This window comes from Panulirus ornatus, chromosome 26, assembly GCF_036320965.1.
Source record: "Panulirus ornatus isolate Po-2019 chromosome 26, ASM3632096v1, whole genome shotgun sequence".
NCBI classification, from domain to species: Eukaryota; Metazoa; Arthropoda; class Malacostraca; order Decapoda; family Palinuridae; genus Panulirus; species Panulirus ornatus.
The window spans coordinates 3,050,236-3,069,514 of NC_092249.1; the positions used below are offsets into that span (position 1 = coordinate 3,050,236).

Sequence of the window (19,279 nt, forward strand, 5' to 3'; positions counted from 1 at the left end):
CATATTTCTTACTTTATTTCAAGATTTCTATGCTTTTCCTTTCCTATTTTACAGTGGTTATTATTTGCTTGTGTGTGCTTTTAAAGTGCTGCCTTTTATCCTACTTAACACTTTTTTGTGGTAAAGCATTGAATGGAACAATGTTTTGAGACATGGATTGTGTATGGAGGGAAGAATGTGAAGAAATTTCTCATGACCCAAGTGTTTTAATTTATTGTATGTAGGGTAACATATACTATATGAAGGTACTGCTTGACTCTGTTTTCGTTTTATTAGTGTCTTTCTGTCCTTAGAAGTGTTTTGAGAAATGGGAGATGTGTGCAAGAGAATATAAAGAGACTGCTTATGACCTAGGTGTTTAAGTTTATTGTAGATAGGGCACCATATGATAAGGTATTGATTGACTGAATTTTCTTTTATTAGTGTCATTCCATCCTGAGCTGCCCATCATTCTGACTGGCTCGGAGGACTGCACTGTAAGGGTGTGGCACGCCAACACATATCGCCTAGAAAACACACTCAACTATGGGCTTGACCGTGTTTGGTGCATATGTGCCCTCAAAGGATCCAACAATGTTTGTTTCGGTTATGATGAGGGTAGTGTAATGGTAAAGGTAAGCTGAGATTATATCATTTATATGTTGTTGATAAGGTTGTTTGATGTTTTCTTACCAAAGTTACAGACTTTCAAAATCTCCAGATACATATTCCCTGTTTTAGTCATTGTTTTAGTCATCAGTAAATGCATCACAGATTCACACTCCGGTTTTTCCCCCTTGACATGATGAGGCTCACAGTGGTAAAGCATTGTTGCTGTCTCCCTGTCAGTCTGTCCATTTACTTTCTCTTCTTATGAGTATCATTAAAGCAACCCACCATTTTTCCCAGCTCCTCTGACTTTGCTAAAAGAAGAGCATCTTTTGCATCAAACTGCTTATTCTTTTCCACATTGTGTCTGCTGTTGATCACAATCACTCAGCCTGAAAGTCATCTCATGTAATACCCCTCCATAAAAACATTATACTGTCCTGGTGCAGTTAGACTTTTCCATCACAGTATTACACTTAAACCTTTCATTCTTATACCAGTTTTTTCCTCATACAAGTACTGCTTCCATTATAAAATCTCTGAACTTTTTTCCCCTCTTTTTATCATTGTCTTTCAGCTACCTATTACAAAGAAAAAGAAAATTGAGATTCAGCTTTGTTATTTGCCCATTATGGAGTCCACTACTCCTCAAGGCTCTCCCTGAGTTTTGGATTTATTGACTACATAAAAGACCATCACATTTCACTGTTTTTCTCTGGACTTTTACAAAAAATATTTATTTGAAGCCATCTATCAATATATCATTAATGGCATTCACAGTTCCATAGGGTTGATCAGGTATGTACAATCTACTATCATACACACACCCTTATTCCAGGCCTAGTATGTTAAAGGGAAATATGAATTAACACAAAATTTTTCTGATGTGTTCGGTATGTCCCACATCAGTGAGACAGCACTAGGAACAGATGAAGAAATGGCCTTATTGGCTCACATCCACCCTTTAGCTGATATGTAAATTGCCCTGAAACTAGAACCCCCATCAGAAACCATACCCCACAAACTTTTAAGTGCTTACTCTTTCACTTTGCATGCTTAGTTTATCAAATCAGGCAGAGATCTCTATTTATAACACCACTGTAATCAAACTGTTTCCATTGTGTGTGATCCCTAATTATTCTAGTGGCAACCATACCTGAAATATCCCTCGCTTTAATCAGTTCTCTCACAGTATCGATCATTTTCTTTCATGGCCTACTTCTCTTACTTTTACCTTAACTGCATTACTGTATATCTCTTTGACCAACCTTTCATCTTATATAAGTTTACCTGACCAGATCATCCCATGAGACTTATTCATGTGCCTTTCTAATGATTTATCATGGCATGCCATCATCTTCAATCCTCAATTTTGTCCTTTAAATTCAGCTGTACCCTGTAAGTTACAGATACCCCTGCTTGTATTTCTGATTCATCCAGAAGTATTTATAAAGAGGTTTCATGTTTATATATTAAAGTAGGGACAAGAATCCTTAATGCAGAGTTGTTGTACACAACACGAATGTTTTCCTTTCTCTAGAGCTGTCAGTACACTTCCAGTTTTCCCCCTAGCAAGACTCTGCTCTCAAGCTTTCAACTATCATGCTTAATGAACTGGAGCCATATTTTGAAATTCATCTTAATAATAGGAAAGTCCTAAATAGGATATAAGTTTCAGAACTTTTTCTTTTTTCATACTATTTGCCATTTCCCACATTGGCGAGGTGGCATTAAGAACATCGGACTAAGCCTTTGAGGGAATATCCTCACTTGGCTCCCTTCTCTGTTCCTCTTTGGAAAATTAAAAAATGAGAGGGGAGGATTTCCAGCCTCCCACTCCCAAGTTTCAGAACTATATGGTTTATTTTTTTAATACTTTGTTCCCCTTGTTTTTCAGCTTGGGCGTGAGGAACCAGCAATGTCAATGGATGTTAGTGGAAAAATTGTATGGGCCCGACATTCTGAAATCCAGCAGGCAAACTTAAAAGCCATGGGTGATGCAGAAATCCAGGATGGGGAGCGTTTGCCTTTAGCAGTTAAGGACCTTGGGTCGTGTGACATATATCCCCAGACCATTGCACATAATCCTAATGGAAGGTATGAATTGTATTTTCAACATGCACTGATTTTTTTATGTTTATCCTTAACTGTGTTTAGTCTTTTGAATTCAAGGGACATTTTTATGGATTTTTTTTACACTGCCACATTCCTTTAATTCTTAATCATTGCAGCTCGTGAACATAAAAGTCTTTTAGTCCTTTGAATCACTATCCTATTAAGGCTTTTCTTAGCAGCCAGCTTTAGACTAAATGACTGTTACATGTATTTTGGACTACATTTTTCCAGATATAACATGACCTCAAATTATTTGTTTTACTATATTTAAAATGGGGATTGTCCCTAGAACCAATGTTAGTGTTTTGTGTCAATGTTCATTTCACTCTCATGCAGTCTCTGTAGTCTAAGACAGAGCTTATTCTATCTTGTAAGTTCAAGAAATTGTGATATGTAATATCCTTTCTTTGAATGTGCAGTCTCCCAGTTAGGTAGTTTTTCCAAAATACTTTGTATTCTTTGATTCCCAGAGTGCATTTGATACTGTATTTTACTCAAGGTTGGTTAAGAAGCTGAATTTTTAGGTAAGAACCAGGGATAGAGTTTTTCATTGTTTAGTAGATTATAGACTGAGAAATAGCACTGGAGTTGACCATATAAAGAGACTCCTTTGCCTTGGCCACCCCTTTGAGGGAGTTCCTGAAGGGAACTGGCATCGAAGATGTAGATGGATAGATTACATTGCTTGATAAAAGCAAAGGACATAGGTTAGAGAATCATTTTTGAAGTGGGCTGAGGTTATACAGAAGGAACGAAAGTTGTATTGTGACAGAGGTAATGGAATGTTTTGTATAGGTCTTCCTTTTGTTTGCAAGGTAATAGTGTATGCAGTGTCTGTAATTTTGTAAAGATTTTACTAGTTTCATTGATTTTTCTGTGAAAGTATCAGAAATTTATTATACTTTTAAGTGTTTATCTTTATGCCCTTATATACAGATTTGTGGTTGTATGTGGTGATGGAGAGTATATTATCTACACTGCTATGGCTCTAAGGAACAAGGCCTTTGGTCCAGCACTAGAGTTTGTGTGGGCTTTGGACTCCTCTGAATATGCCATTCGAGAATCAAACTTTAGTGTTAAGCTCTTCAAAAATTTCAAAGAAAAGAAGTGTTTCAAGCCTGACTTTGGCTGTGAAGGTAATTATGATCCTATAAAAACCATTTCTGTAACAGATTAGTTGATATTGGTTGCCTGTGGAATTAATGTAATAGGAAAGGGTTTCTCTTTCAATTTTTTTTCCCACTGCAGTATCACCTGATGGTCTGTCATATTCTTGGATCAAAACCAAAGAAAACCATGTTCCCATTTTATCATTTGTTTTCATGTGAACAGTATATATTAGCATATTCATGCTTCCTAACTAATAAGTCCGTTTGCATACTTCATGCTGTGGAAACCTTTGTTCATTTCACTAATTATCTTATGAAGGAAAGCAGAAATTCATTTCTTTTGTACACTTAGTACCAGACAAAGAAAGACCCATCCACTAATATATATATATATATTACCACATCATTCCAGTTCACTCTATTCCTTGCATGCCTTTCACCCTCCTGCATGTTCAGGCCCTAATTGCTCAAAATCTTTTTCATTCCATTCTTCCTCCTCCAAGGTCTCCCACTTCTCGTTTCCTCCACCTCTGACTCATATATCCTCTTTGTCAATCTTTCCTCACTCATTCTCTCCATGTGACCAAACCATTTCAAAACACCCTCTTCTGCTCTCTCAACCACACTCTTTTTATTACCACACATCTCTTTTACCCTTTCATTACTTACTCGATCAAACCACCTCACACCACATATTGTCCTCAAACATCTCATTTCCAACACATGCACCCTCCTCCACACAAACCTACTCTATAGCCCACGCCTCGCAACCATATGAAATGATTGGAACCGCTGTTCCTTCAACCATGCCCATTTTTGCTTTCCGAGATAATGTTCTTGCCTTCCACACATTTTTCAAAGCTCCCAGAACTTTCACCTCCTCCCCCACCCTGTGCCTCACTTCTGCTTCCATGGTTCCATCTGCTGCCAAATCCATATATATTCCCTGGTTCAGTACATTGACAGCACGTTGACTCCGGTATACTACATCGTTCCAATTTCCTCTTCACTGCACGCCTATCACCCTCCTGCATGCTCAGGTCCCAATTGCTCAAAATCTTTTTCATTCCATCCTTCCGCCTCCAATTTGTTCATCCGCTTCTCCTTGTTCCCTCCACCTGTAACACATATAGCCCCTTTGTCAACTTTTTCTCACTCATTTCATACATATGTCCTAACCATTTCAACACACCCTCTTCTGCTCTCTCAGCCACACTTTTTATTACCTCGCATCTCTAACCCTTTCATTACTTACTCAATCTAACCTCCTCATACAAATATTGTCCCCAGACATTTCATTTTCAACACATCCACCCTCCTCTGTACGACCCTGTTTCTATAACCCATGCCTCACATCCATATGATATTGTTGGAACTACAATTCCTTCAAACATACCCATTTTTGCCCTCAGAGATAACATTCTCTTCACACATTCTTCATCACTCCCAGAACCTTTGCTCCCTCTCCCCACCTGGTGACTCGCTTCCACTTCCATGGTTCCATTCGCTGCCAAGTCCACTCCCAGATATTTAAATCACTGAACTTTCTTCGATTTTACTCATTCAGACTTGAATCCCAAGTAACCTGTCCCTTAACCCTGCTGAACTTAATAACCTTGCTCTTACTCGCATTTCTCAATTTTCTCCTTTCACGCACTTTTCCAAGCACAGGCACCAACTGCAGTGCTGTATCATCGGCAGACAACAGTTGACTCGCTTCCCAGGACCTTTCAACCCCAACAGACTTCATACTCACCCCCTCTCCAAAACTTTCATTTACCTCCCCTAACCACCCCATCCATAAACAAATTTAACAATCATGGGAACATATTCACCATTTCCTGTGTTAGCAAGGTAGCATCAAGAACAGAGGACTGAGCCTTGGTGAGAAAATCCTGATTTGGCCCTCTTCTCTGTTCCTTCTTTTGTAAAAGTAAAAACTGGAGGGAAGGATTTCTAGGCCCCACTCCCACCCATTTCAGTTGCCTTCTACGACACTTAGGGGATTTGTGGGAAGTTTATGCATTTGTTTTTTTATCCTTACTGTCAGAGTATTTTATGTCAATGGAGTGTTTTTATGTTGATTTATCTCATAACTAGCAGTCTTGAAAGAGTTGCTTATGGAGATGTAGCACTGATTGGAGTGAGGTTCATATGATTTATAGCCCTTGGTGACAGCATATTTCTCTATAGATATATGACAGTTTTGGTTACCATAGAATTAGAGTTCTGAAAAAAGTCTTGGTTACCATAGAATTAGAGTTTGAAAAAAAAGCTCGAGAAACTAAGTGGCAAACACAGATAAAGAATACTTCTCGAAGTGTCAACTTGGACTGTTAAGAAAGGGCTTTTGCTTCCCACAGTTTTTGTATATAGACTGAGTACTTGAGGATTGGCTTCAACAGTGCCTTCTACTCCCAACGAACAGCTGAGCTGTGGAAATCTCTACCTCCTCCCGTCTTTCCTCCCCTTCATAAAACTTAATTTCCACCGTGAATCAGGTCAACAAACACTTCTGGAGCCCAGATTAATTTCCCTTTATCCTTCTTTTATTAATTTCTTACACTTCAGATGGCCTTGTTTGGGCATGGTTTTCCCTTGCCTTGTCGGTCATTAAGATAAGTTTGGAAATTCACTTTTCACTTTAACACAGTGTTTATTTTAGTATTTTGGGTTGATATGGGTAAATGATGTTGTAATTGCTATGGATCTTATGAACCATATTGCATTGAGAATGGAGAAATATTTGATCGTTATATTATTTTTTACAGGTATTTATGGTGGATACCTTCTGGGATGCCGCTCAAGTACAACGGGTCTTGCATTTTATGACTGGGAAACTCAAGAATTGGTTCGACGTATTGAGATCCAGCCACGCCAGGTGTTCTGGTCTGAGAATGGCGATTATGTCTGCATCGCCACTGATGAAAACTACTTCATTCTGAAGTAAGTTTGTACTCAAGAGATGTGAGTCAATATACTTTGTTATATGGTCTAGACTGCCCTAAGAAGAACAAATACTGAAGATTTCTGGGAATTGTCCCTTTTCTTTTTCTAAGGTTTTCTGGGAATTTTTCCATTTCTTATTGAAATTTCTTTACATTGCTGTTAGCCCCATTACCATTGAGAATTTTTGCTTTTGTCATAATCAGTATACAGCCCTACTTTGTGGTTTCAAACACTGGTAAACTTCAAACTGCTCCTGAGAGATGAATATTTTCAGTCTGTCTTTATTGTTTCATAAGATCTCTTCCATGCTTATATCATATCCTTCTGAAAAAAGGGGTGAGCAAGGATCAGCAAATTGGGGAGATAGAATGAGTACTCTGAAGCTGAGTGTGTTTGATGGTAGGGTGGCAAAAGTGGGATGTATAAGTAGGGCAGTATGTGAAGTGAGAAAGTTATGGCAAGTGGTTTGCTAAAAGCAGAGATGGTGAAAGCCTTTTGTATGATGAAATGGTGCAAGGTGGGTGGTATTGCAGTTGAATTTCTTAAGAAAAGGGATAACTGTGTTGTTGATTGGTTAGTTAGTATTTTCAAAGTATGTATGGATCATGGTGAGGTTGTGAAGGATTGATGGAATGCTTGTAAAGTGCCACTGTATAAAAGTGAGAGGGATGGAGATGAATGTTCATATTGCAGAGTTGTAAGTTTGTTGAGTTTACCTCATGAATTGTGTGTGAGTGTAATAAATGAAAGGGTAGTAGCATACACAGAGCATCAGACTGGGTATGAACAGTATGGTGTCAGAATTGGTAAAGTATGTGTGGATCAGCTAATTTACTTTGAAAAATGCATATGAGAAACATGAGGAAACAAGTATTTGTATGTGGTATGTTGGATATGGAGGAAGCATATGATAGGATTGATAGAGATGCTGTGTAGGAGGTGTTACAAATATATGATGTAGGAAAAAACTGTAATATTAGAAGCAGTGAGGACTTTCTGTGAAGAGAGAGGTGTGTATGTGTGAGTCGGTAAAGAGGATGATGATTGGCTTCAGTTAGAATTGGGTCTGCAACAAATATGTGTAGTGTCACCATGGCTATTCAATCCATTTATGGATGGGGAGGCAAATGTGAGGGTTTTGGGGAGAGGAGTCTGGGAAGGATAGGGTTGCATGGGAGGTGAATGAGCTAGATTTAGCTAAGGCATAATGTAGGTGGCAGATTCAAATGACAAACTGCAGAATTTGATATCTGAGTATGGGAGAGTGTTAAAGGAGATAGCTGAGAGTATATATGAATAAAAGCAAGGTTATTAGGTTCAGCACTGAAGAGAGAGATTAGTTTGGGTATGAGTTTAAATAGAGAAAACATGGTGGAAGTGCAGTGTTTTAGATAACTGGGAGTGGATGTGGCAACAAAGGAATCATGGGAATCGAAGTGGGTCATAGGGTGGGTGAAGGGGTAAAGGTCCTTAGAGCACTGAGAAGTGAGTGAAAAGAGAGGTCACTATCTAGGAGGGTGAAAATGGGCATGTTTGAAGGTATAGTAGTCCTGATGATGATGTATAGATGTGAGGCATGGAATATAGATGAGAAGGTATAAAAAAGGATGAATGTGTTGGAAATGAAAAGTTTAAGGACATTATGTGGTGTGAGGTGGTAAATGAATGAGAAATGATGGGTAAGAGAGAGATGTACATATAAAAAGTGTATGGTTAGAGAGCTGAAGATGGTGTGCTGAAATGTTTGGACACTTGGATAGAATGAGTAAAGAGAAGTGTCAGAAGTGTGGGGGAAGGGTGATGGAAGGATGGAATAGAAAAGGTGTTGAGTGCTTAGGGCTTAAAGATCCAGGATGGTATAAAGCATGCATGGGATAGAATGAACTGGAGTGAACGATGTACAGCGAGTGACATGCTGTGAGTGGACAACCAGGGCATATGAAATGGCTAAGGGAAACCATGGAAAGGTCTGTGGACCTGTTTGAATAGGAAGGCTGTGGTTTTGGTGCATTACACATGACAGCTAGAAAATAGATGAGGGAATGAGGCCATTTCTACATCTGTCCCAGGTGCTACCTCGTTAAGAGGGGTGGCAAACAAGTGTGAAAAAAAAAATTTATCAACAGATATAGTGCTGAAGCTGTTACTGCTGCAAGAGAAAACAAGGAAGGTCAGACAGAGGATGGGATTGAAGATGCCTTTGATCTTGTTGGTGAGGTAAGTTTATAGAATGCCATTTTTATGTGATAAACAGCACAATTTCTTCATAAGTTGAAATTCCCTTTGATCTTTAACATGGATAAGTAGAAAGACAGGAATGTAAAGTGTACAGTAGGAAGTACAGGAACCTCATGATTTACACAATATTTGTGTTCATGAAAATGGTCACGTTAGTCTAATAATGTAATTGATAGAGATAAGTGGGTTTTGTTATTAATGAGACAGGCCCAGGTATCATAGGTGATAAACTACAGTATACAAGTGCCAAAAAATATGAAATTTGTAATATACTTACCGTACATTACTGTGTAATACTAAGTGTGGTTATTGTGAAACATGATACAATTCATATGAGATGGGGAAGATGTGAGGACATTATAATTCTTTAGAAGTGAAGGTGGGTATTTAATTTGACTGGCCTGTGTATTGATGAAAAGTATGTGAAATTAAAGAGCAAAAGTAAGTTACTAAGGTAATGTGAAGTGTATTCAAAATGAGCTTACATGATTCATTGTTTTTTTGTGTGTATGAAACTGATATCAAAGCATTTAAAATCATTTTCATATTTTGTGATTGATATCCCATAATTTTTCAAGCTGTGAAGTATTTAGTAGACATGATTGCTTTTGAAAATACTCATTTGCTATTTCCTTCTTTAGTAAGGACATGTCATCTGTCTGAAACAAAAGACTGAGTTGACATATGTGATACAGATATAGATGAATATTTGATTCTAGGAACCAGGTTCTTAGAAATGCATGTTACTAAGTGCCCTGCTTATGAGAGATGAGTAATGAAGAAATTTTATATTTGTAGGTTCAAGAGGTTGTGAAGACAGGCAAGTGGGTCGGAGATTGTTTTATTTACACCAATTCTGTGAATAGACTGAATTATTATGTGGGTGGTGAGATTGTTACTATAGCTCACCTTGATAGGTAAGATATATCAAGTTCTCTACTTTTTTGGAATTGATTTTGATTGTACTATATTTGTAATTAAGACAATATGAATGACCTAAGAATCATTAGATAAAGTGAATGTGAATATGAATTTCTGTGTTGATGATTTGCATTTTATTTTCTTTTTCTTTAGGACTCTGTACCTTCTTGGTTACATTCCTAAAGACAACAGACTTTATCTTGGAGACAAAGAGCTAAATGTTGTGTCGTATGAGCTGCTAGTATCTGTCCTCGAATATCAGACAGCTGTGATGCGGCGAGACTTTGACACTGCTGATCGTGTACTCCCTACTATCCCGCCTGCCCACCGTACACGCGTGGCTCATTTCCTGGAAAAACAAGGATTCAAAAAGCAGGCCCTTGCTGTTTCTACAGATCCTGAGCATAGGTAAGTAATTAGTGGTATTTATATTTTAGCCCATGAACAGGACTTTCTCACTTTAGACATGTTCATTTTGAATTATTTTAATGTTAAGTAGTTTGTTTTTTCTGTAACCCCCAAAAACGAGTTATGAGCATTGCATTTTAGTTTTAGGCAATTTGGCAAGAGCAAAGCATATGTCTCATTTCAAAATTTTTTGTGTACATCCTCTGTGCCAACTTGTATCCTGAGAAATTCCACCCCTTAAGATAAGAAATGTTCCCATGAAGTTCACTAATGCAATGTTCACCATGGAAGATTGTTGACAGGCTTCCGTTGCTATTTATGTTGGTCATAGAACTACCAAGTCATTCTACTTTGGTTCATCTTCTCAAATGCTCCCCATGGAGGAATGATTTAGGAATATGTGCACTAGAAGCATGTTGTGTATGGGGATGATATGAATAAAGACTTCACAAATTAACCAAGTGTGGGAAAAAATAGCAAGAAGTTTTTAAATTCATGTTTCATTTAAAGATACGTGACGAGGATAAGGATGTGTAAATTTTTAAGAGGTGTCTGTATGTGATTCACATCATGGAATTAGGACTTAATTGTATTACACATAATAGCTAGAGAATGGATGTAAGTGAGTGATGCCGTTTCTATGTTCCAGGCACTATCGTGCTGTTGCGGGAAATGATCTATATGTAAGAAAAAGATATACATAAAATATATTGGTTTGCTTTTCCAATGAGTGGTCTGGAATGCTTGTACAACTGATGGATAGATGTTTCAGGTGTATCTGTCATGAAACTGTAGGCATAAGTATGCTTTTTTAGAATGTCGAGAGGTTTTAGTCTCCAAAGTTATCGGTACCATTGCTGTTTATCATCTAAATATTGAATTACAATATTTGCAGATTTGATCTAGCTCTAAGCCTTGGTGAGTTAGATGTATGCCTTCAGCTAGCAGTAGAAGCAGGTTCAGAGCATAAGTGGAGACTGGTGGCTGACTTGGCTCAACAGCGTGGAGACTTGCAGACTGCACAGACCTGCCTACTTCGTGCTCATGATTACCCAGGATTGTTATTGCAGGCTACAGCTTCTGGTAAGATTTTGTAATATATGTAGTGTATATTTAAAGGTGAAAGAAGAGTTAGGCTGAGGAGGAGGTGATTTTTTTTGTTCTATTTAGGTTGATTCAAGAAAGAGATATCTCATAAGAATGATTTGTAATTGGATGAAATGGTAGCATTTTGTGTTTGGAAGTGGTATGAATGAAGACATTGGTCTCACCTAAGAACTGTATGTGATGTACACAGCACAAAAGTGATCTTTATGTCAGTGAATGACAGGTCTTAGAATGATCACCTGTTAACTTTAAGAGGTTGGCATGCTCTCATAACTTTTTTGTCCTTATATCATGGTATGTCAGTTTGAGAGTGTAAAGATTGGTTTTGTACTGTGTTTACAAAGTGAAGGGGAAAAAGTAGTTTTCTTTTATTATAATGGAAGTTCATGTCACACTTGAATATGCTGGGCATGGGTTGAAGATATGTATGAATGAATGAGAGTTTGTATGCATTTGATTTACCTCAAAGATATCTTCAAAGATATCTTCAGTGTAACAGAGACAAGTGCTAAAAATCGTGTGATGACATCATTTTTATGTCTCATGTGTTTGCTGTTTGTTCTGTGAGTGAGGTAGTGTCATATGGTGCCTTTCTCTGTTTCTTCTTTTGGAAAGAAATATAGGAGGGAAGGAGCCTTCGAAGAAAATTCTCACCCAGCTTCTTTCTCTGCTTCTCCTTTTGTGAGGTAATACAGGAGGGATGAATTTCCAGGATTTGTAATAATGTACACCAGCAAACATAAGTAACCATTGACCTGTGATTTATGGCCAAAATCTACTCAACTTTTCATATGTAACATTCAGCCTCACTTTTTTAGAGGCTCAAGAATGCTGAAATGAGAGAGAGAGAGATATGGTTATCAATCACTCATTAAAACTCAGACATAGTAAGAATAAATCCTTAATAGATGTAAGCAAATTATATCAGTTGCAACCTGTATATTGAGGAAGTTATGGACCAGTGAGTAGTATTTATCATAGTGGGTGGTGAGTTTCATTCAGGAGAACTATCTGCTTAATGCCGGTGTTGTTGAAATATATGTATGAATTACCAGTATGAATGAAAGTTTACCCATATCTTCTCTCAATTTTTGTGGAATTGTGAAAATGTCCTCAACTGCATGGGTTTATGTGGTTGATAACCAAAGTGTTATTGCTGGTGGTCCCACTGGTACCAGGTCCTCAACCAAAACTTAAATTATATTTTAGATATTTTTGGTATGCCAGAACAGTATTGTCCACCCATAAGTGTTAGACTTGGAAATTTTTTGTCAGGAACATAACTCCCTTATAATGTGTGTTTAACTGGTTTGTTATACAGAGATTTAACTTAGACAAGTATCTAGGGACTTGACCTTGTCATAAGTTGAAGCCTAGTTGTATTTTTTATTTTTTTTTTATTTTTTTATTAACAGTATTATAAACCTGTGGTGGTAGGTAGTAGTTGTTAGGCAGCCACTGCCTAAGTATCAGGAGATCAGTGATGGCTGTGCAGTCAGTCAGCACTTCATTGGTTGTTGAGTTGCATTCCTGTAACCCAGGTGGTTCTCATTTCTTTTTACCTTACCCACACATGACCTTGTAGCATTATGCCTACAACTATACAATATTACCTTGTCACACACAACCCAACAATATTTAACTCATACAACTCATTCTTTGTACCTAGGTTTTCCTGTGTTAGCCCAGCCTTTTGGCATATCGTAGGATTAATAGATAGTAGTAGTAGGTGGGAACATAGATAGGAGCATTAAGTAAAAACTTTAGATAGTAGTGGATTATATCATTAGGTAGACACAGTAGTTAGTACAAACAGTTGGTAGGAGCCCCTGAAAACACTACACATTAGAGTTGCCTTCTGCCAGTGGCCTGTTTCGGGTGAGGCACAAAAGGCTAAGAAGTGCCACTAGAGTTCACCAGTTATGGAAACTTTTGCATCAGAGATATAGATAGATAAACTTGTGGTATGATTATCATATTTGATAAGACTCTCTAAAGAGAACTTCACATTTAATTTGTCTTTTGTTACAGGTAATGCGAAATTGATCCAAGAAGTGGGGAATGAAGCACAGAGTCAGGGTCGAAATAATGTGGCCTTCCTTTCTCACTTTCTCACTGGAAACCTCAAAGAATGTTTAGAATTACTAATCAAGACTAACAGAGTTCCTGAGGCTGCTTTCTTTGCAAGGTTTGTTCGTATAATACTTAGATGTAAGTGAACCATTATATATAGAAATTTATGAATTTTACAACCCTAGGACCCCTTTCATGGGTTTCCTGCATCTTCAATCTGTGGTGCATTCAGGAGCAAGGAAGTGATGAATTCCTTTGGAATGGGAGGTCACCTTGAGAGATTGTACTTATTTTCATCGAGTGATGATGATTGACTAATACTTTAATTATTCAATCCTAGGATCCCTTTAATGGGGCTCCAGCAGCTTAAAGGATGCACCATAATCACAAGCAGAAAAGTGATGCATTCCTTTGAAGTGAAGATTTCCTCTTTCAGATTTTACTCTTATGAGAGAAGAACCAACTCTTACAGCAGACATTTTTTTCAACACACCTTGTCTTTAAGGTAGTTTGCTGCATATATGTAGATTTTATTTATAGATGGTTTGCTGTATAGATATAGTTTTATAATGTATTTGTCTTCATTGTTTATTCCTCTGTATGGAACAGTGTGTAGTTTTCATGCGACTTGGTGTCTCTTGACATTCTACTTCTTAGACTTTTACAACATATACAAATTGCTTTATCCTTGTGTGAGATAAAGAAATACATCACGACTCAACTTGTTGGTAAATACAACGTTCTTTCCCTATCCAGGCCCCACAGACCTTTCCATGGTTTACCCCAGATGTTTCACATGCTCTGGTTCAGTCCATTGACAACACATTGACCCAGAGGACTGAGCCTTAGAAGGAGTATCATCCTTGGCCCCCTTCTCTTTTCCTTCATTTGGAAAATTAAAAAAGAGAGGGGAGGATTAGGAAAGATTCACAATATTCCTGGTACACCTCTCACCCTCCTGTATGTTCAGGCCCTGATTGCTCAAAATCTTTTTCATTCCATCCTTCCACCTCCAATTTGGTCTCCCTTTTTTCCTTGTTCCCTCCACCTCTGACACATATATCCTCTTTGACAATCTTTCCTCACTCATTCTCTACTTATGTCCAAACCATTTCAACACACCCTCTTCTGCTCTCTCAACTGCATACTTTTTATTTCCCCACTTCTTACCCTTTCATTACTTAATCAAACCACCTCACACCTCATATTGTCCTCAGATATTTAATTTCTGACAAATGTGTGTATGTACATTACTTTTTTCTTTTCAGAACTTATTTGCCAAGTGAAATGTCACGTGTTGTGGACCTGTGGAAAACAGCGGCTGGGGAGAAGATTGGGCAGAGCCTGGCTAATCCAGCACAGTATGACAATTTATTCCCAGGCCTTACTGATGCTGTAAAGACTCAACAGTTCCTTGAAAAGCAGTCATGTCCTGTCCCAGCAGCTTCTTCAGCCTCTGTTCCAGTAAATATTAATGTGTAGATGAAATAGGACAACATAATTACATGTGATGTTCACAATAGCTATTTTTTAACTAGTTCAGCATTTTACAAATGATTTACTGTAGAGCATTAAGTTTCAGATTGTGAAATTTACCTCTTTTGTAAAGTAGATCCATTAATGAGTTCAATGCCTTTGCTACAGGGCATACATCTTTATCCAGAACAGACTAAATGCCATTAGTTAGCTCTGAAATACTATTGATCCACATCACATCAGGCAGTGAAAATATTAGTGTAGTCTTAAATTAAGCATGCCATAAAGATACAAATGATGAAATTTCAGTTTATCACAGCACAGTAAATAATTTTTTTTCAACATACCTTCATATGCATTCTACTGATGATTATGACTTTTTCAGGCTAACAATGAACGCAATCCTATTGAAGAGATGCATGCAGCAGAAGCAGCAGGAACATTTGTTTTTGTACCTCCAGAAGCAGAAGATTCTGAATTTGTTGATGCTCCACAACAGCTGTTAGCACAAGGTAAGTTATCACTTGCATTGTGAAAATGTATAATCATTGCATATTCATGTCATTTAAAGGAAAACTCTCAGCGAATTTTTGGTGCCATTGGGGTTAGCAGATTTTTTTATTTTTTTTCATGCATATAATTATTTATATATTATTTATTATACTTTGTCGCTGTCTCCCGCGTTTGCGAGGTAGCGCAAGGAAACAGACGAAAGAAATGGCCCAACCCCCCCCCCCCATACACATGTATATACATACGTCCACACACGCAAATATACATACCTACACAGCTTTCCATGGTTTACCCCAGACGCTTCACATGCCTTGATTCAATCCACTGACAGCACGTCAACCCCGGTATACCACATCGCTCCAATTCACTCTATTCCTTGCCCTCCTTTCACCCTCCTGCATGTTCAGGCCCCGATCACACAAAATCTTTTTCACTCCATCTTTCCACCTCCAATTTGGTCTCCCTCTTCTCCTCGTTCCCTCCACCTCCGACACATATATCCTCTTGGTCAATCTTTCCTCACTCATTCTCTCCATGTGCCCAAACCACTTCAAAACACCCTCTTCTGCTCTCTCAACCACGCTCTTTTTATTTCCACACATCTCTCTCACCCTTGCGTTACTCACTCGATCAAACCACCTCACACCACACATTGTCCTCAGACATCTCATTTCCAGCACATCCATCCTCCTGCGCACAACTCTATCCATAGCCCACGCTATTCCTTCAAACATACCCATTTTTGCTTTCCGAGATAATGTTCTCGACTTCCACACATTCTTCAAGGCCCCCAGAATTTTCGCCCCCTCCCCCACCCTATGATCCACTTCCGCTTCCATGGTTCCATCTGCTGCCAGATCCACTCCCAGATATCTAATACACTTCACTTCCTCCAGTTTTTCTCCATTCAAACTCACCTCCCAATTGACTTGACCCTCAACCCTACTGTACCTAATAACCTTGCTCTTATTCACATTTACTCTTAACTTTCTTCTTCCACACACTTTACCAAACTCAGTCACCAGCTTCTGCAGTTTCTCACATGAATCAGCCACCAGTGCTGTATCATCAGCGAACAACAACTGACTCACTTCCCAAGCTCTCTCATCCCCAACAGACTTCATACTTGCCCCTCTTTCCAAAACTCTTGCATTCACCTCCCTAACAACCCCATCCATAAACAAATTAAACAACCATGGAGACATCACACATCCCTTCCGCAAACCTACATTCACTGAGAACCAATCACTTTCCTCTCCTCCTACACGTACACATGCCTTACATCCTCGATAAAAACTTTTCACTGCTTCTAACAACTTTCCTCCCACACCATATATTCTTAATACCTTCCACAGAGCATCTCTATCAACTCTATCATAATGCATATAATTACTTACAGGTTTATGTAAGTCACAGTGTATAGTAAAGAAATATGTTAGGAAGCAGTTTCTTGTTTCTTAAGCCTGCCATATGATATTTGCCTTTTTGTCATGAAAATGCTCCAAAATGAATTGTCACCCTTCTCTTGTAACCTTTCCATATGGTACTTTTTTCAACGTATTTGCTAATGCAGGCAGTGGTGAATAAGTGTGATAAGATTGTATTTGCATACATGTAATTTTCCTTATGGATAAGGATGTATGGAGTGGGTGGAAGTGTTAGAAGTGAAATGTTTAAGGAAAGTGTATAGTGTGAGATGGTTTAATTAAGCAACAAAAAGTTTGTATGAGAGAGGTGAATTAATAAGAAATGTGGTTCAGAGCAAAAGAGTGTGCTGAAATGGTTTGGACATATGGAGAGAATGAATGAGAGAGCTTAACATAGAGGGTGTGTTGGAAGTGGACAGGAAAAGAAGAGGGAAACTAAACTGAAGTTGGAAGGATAGAGTGAAAAATGGTTTTGAGTGGATGGGGCCTGAATATGCAGAGGGGTGAAGGGTGTGTATGGGATTGAATAAACTGGAATTATGTTCATAGGGGGTGGTGCACTGTCAGTGGACTGAACTATGGTATGTTTAGCATCTGAGGAAAATCATAGAAAGGTCTTTGTGGTATGGTTGTAGATAAGGGGCATTGCATTTGACAACCAGAGAATAGAGTGAATGTGACTAGCCTTCACCTGTTCCTGGTGCTACCTCATGTATGCAGGAAATGGCAGACAAGTATGAAAGAAAAAGAAAAGGAATAATTTCCCCTTTACAGATAGACATTAATTCTTTTGTGCATGAGGGAGTCAGTCAGTCATGTCAGTCAGTTGCGTGTAGGTGTTTGCGAAAATTGATTTTGTGATACTGGTTTTGATCCTATATTTTTACACATTTATTTGCATGTAAATCATCCTTCTGTACTATAATAGACATCATATATTAAATCTTATACCAAGAGCACCACATCAGGGAGTTAGTTTAGCTGTGTATTACACAATTGCATTAATGTTTATGATGAATTTACATTTTTGGTACTGTTTTTAGTTCTGCTTTTTTTTTTTTACATACACTTGTTCTTATTTTTCTACAATATCGCTTGCTCCAAGTAGTAAATAATGCACCATTATCACCACTGAAGAAGATTTATTGATTAGTATTGCTAGTGTGTCAATGTTTATGATAAGATTTCCCTCTAAGGCACGGTCATCTGTTCTTGATGTTACCTCTGTTGTTGGAAATGGCAAATTTGTATATATGAATTGAAAGTTTATCATGTTTTAATTTTACACTTTTCTGATGTATTTGTTTGTAATAATTATTTTATGCACACACTGGAGTATTTCAGATCTGAAATACTTGGAGAAAACATCTGAAGAAAGTCATAGATTTAGAAAATTGGAATTCAAATGCTCCTCATTGCACTGAGGACCTTATTCCTCCTCACTCGCCCCATGAGCCAAAGGCTGGGTGAGGACAGTAAGGTCCTGGGCACATTGAGGAGATTGTCATAAGAAAGGTCATTGTGTATGAGGGAAAAAAATGAGTATGTTTAATGGTATAGTAGTCCTTGTGGTGTTTTATGGATGCTAGACATGAACTGTAGATGAAAAAGTATGGAGTAGGATGGATGTGTTGGAAATAGGATGTTTAAGGACAGCATGTGAAGTGAGGGGTTGATTGAATAACCAGTGATAGGGTAAGAGCGAGGAGTATATATGAGAGAGTTGAAGAGCGTGTCTGAATATGGTTTGGACTGCACTGCATCAGTCTTTATGCCCTTGAGTCTTGATCATCCCCAGAAATTGCTCCAACTCCACCTCCCCACCCGCTGTTTTTGTTAACTTCTGTATTCTTTGTTTCAGCATTTTCTTTTGTTCAACAGTCTCTAGGATATCCAGAAAAGATCTTTATGGCCTTTTTTGCTTTCCATTCATTTCATTCTCTCTGACATTGTTGCATACCCTCAGAATATTCTCAGCTGATTTGAGTTTGAGTATGTTTTCACAGCCCCTTGACTTTATCAATTCCCAAATTTCCTTTCTCATACAATGACACTTTTCATGACCTTTGATTTGATTACTCAGTTTCTTTGTTTCCTTCTTCATATATCCTCTTTGTCATCCTTATCTCTTTCATCTTGGTATGTCCATTCCATTTCAGCACACCCCCTTCATCTGTCTTGGACACTTTTTTTTTTTTTTTTTTCTAATTCTTCTTTCTCTTACCATTTAGCACATACTCAATCAAACCATCTCATGCTACACATGTCCTCAAACATTTCATTACCAGAACATCCACCCTCCCCTCATCCTCATTTTTAACCCATACCTCACATCCTCATAATATTGTTGGGACT

The 19,279-nt window shown here is 38.1% G+C and overlaps 1 protein-coding gene across 2 annotated transcripts in view; it reads left to right on the forward strand.

Moving 5' to 3' along the window:
• Positions 1 to 19,279, forward strand: part of beta'COP (coatomer subunit beta') — a 56,560-nt gene that overhangs the window by 12,301 nt on the left and 24,980 nt on the right. For both annotated transcript variants that reach the window (XM_071677841.1, XM_071677842.1), the window contains exons 6-16: positions 424 to 614; positions 2,486 to 2,685; positions 3,640 to 3,839; positions 6,584 to 6,758; positions 8,888 to 8,978; positions 9,798 to 9,916; positions 10,074 to 10,328; positions 11,224 to 11,411; positions 13,467 to 13,623; positions 14,777 to 14,972; positions 15,370 to 15,496. In XM_071677841.1, the coding sequence (XP_071533942.1) occupies positions 424 to 614; positions 2,486 to 2,685; positions 3,640 to 3,839; positions 6,584 to 6,758; positions 8,888 to 8,978; positions 9,798 to 9,916; positions 10,074 to 10,328; positions 11,224 to 11,411; positions 13,467 to 13,623; positions 14,777 to 14,972; positions 15,370 to 15,496 (1,899 nt within the window). The remainder of the gene's footprint in view (positions 1 to 423; positions 615 to 2,485; positions 2,686 to 3,639; positions 3,840 to 6,583; positions 6,759 to 8,887; positions 8,979 to 9,797; positions 9,917 to 10,073; positions 10,329 to 11,223; positions 11,412 to 13,466; positions 13,624 to 14,776; positions 14,973 to 15,369; positions 15,497 to 19,279) is intronic.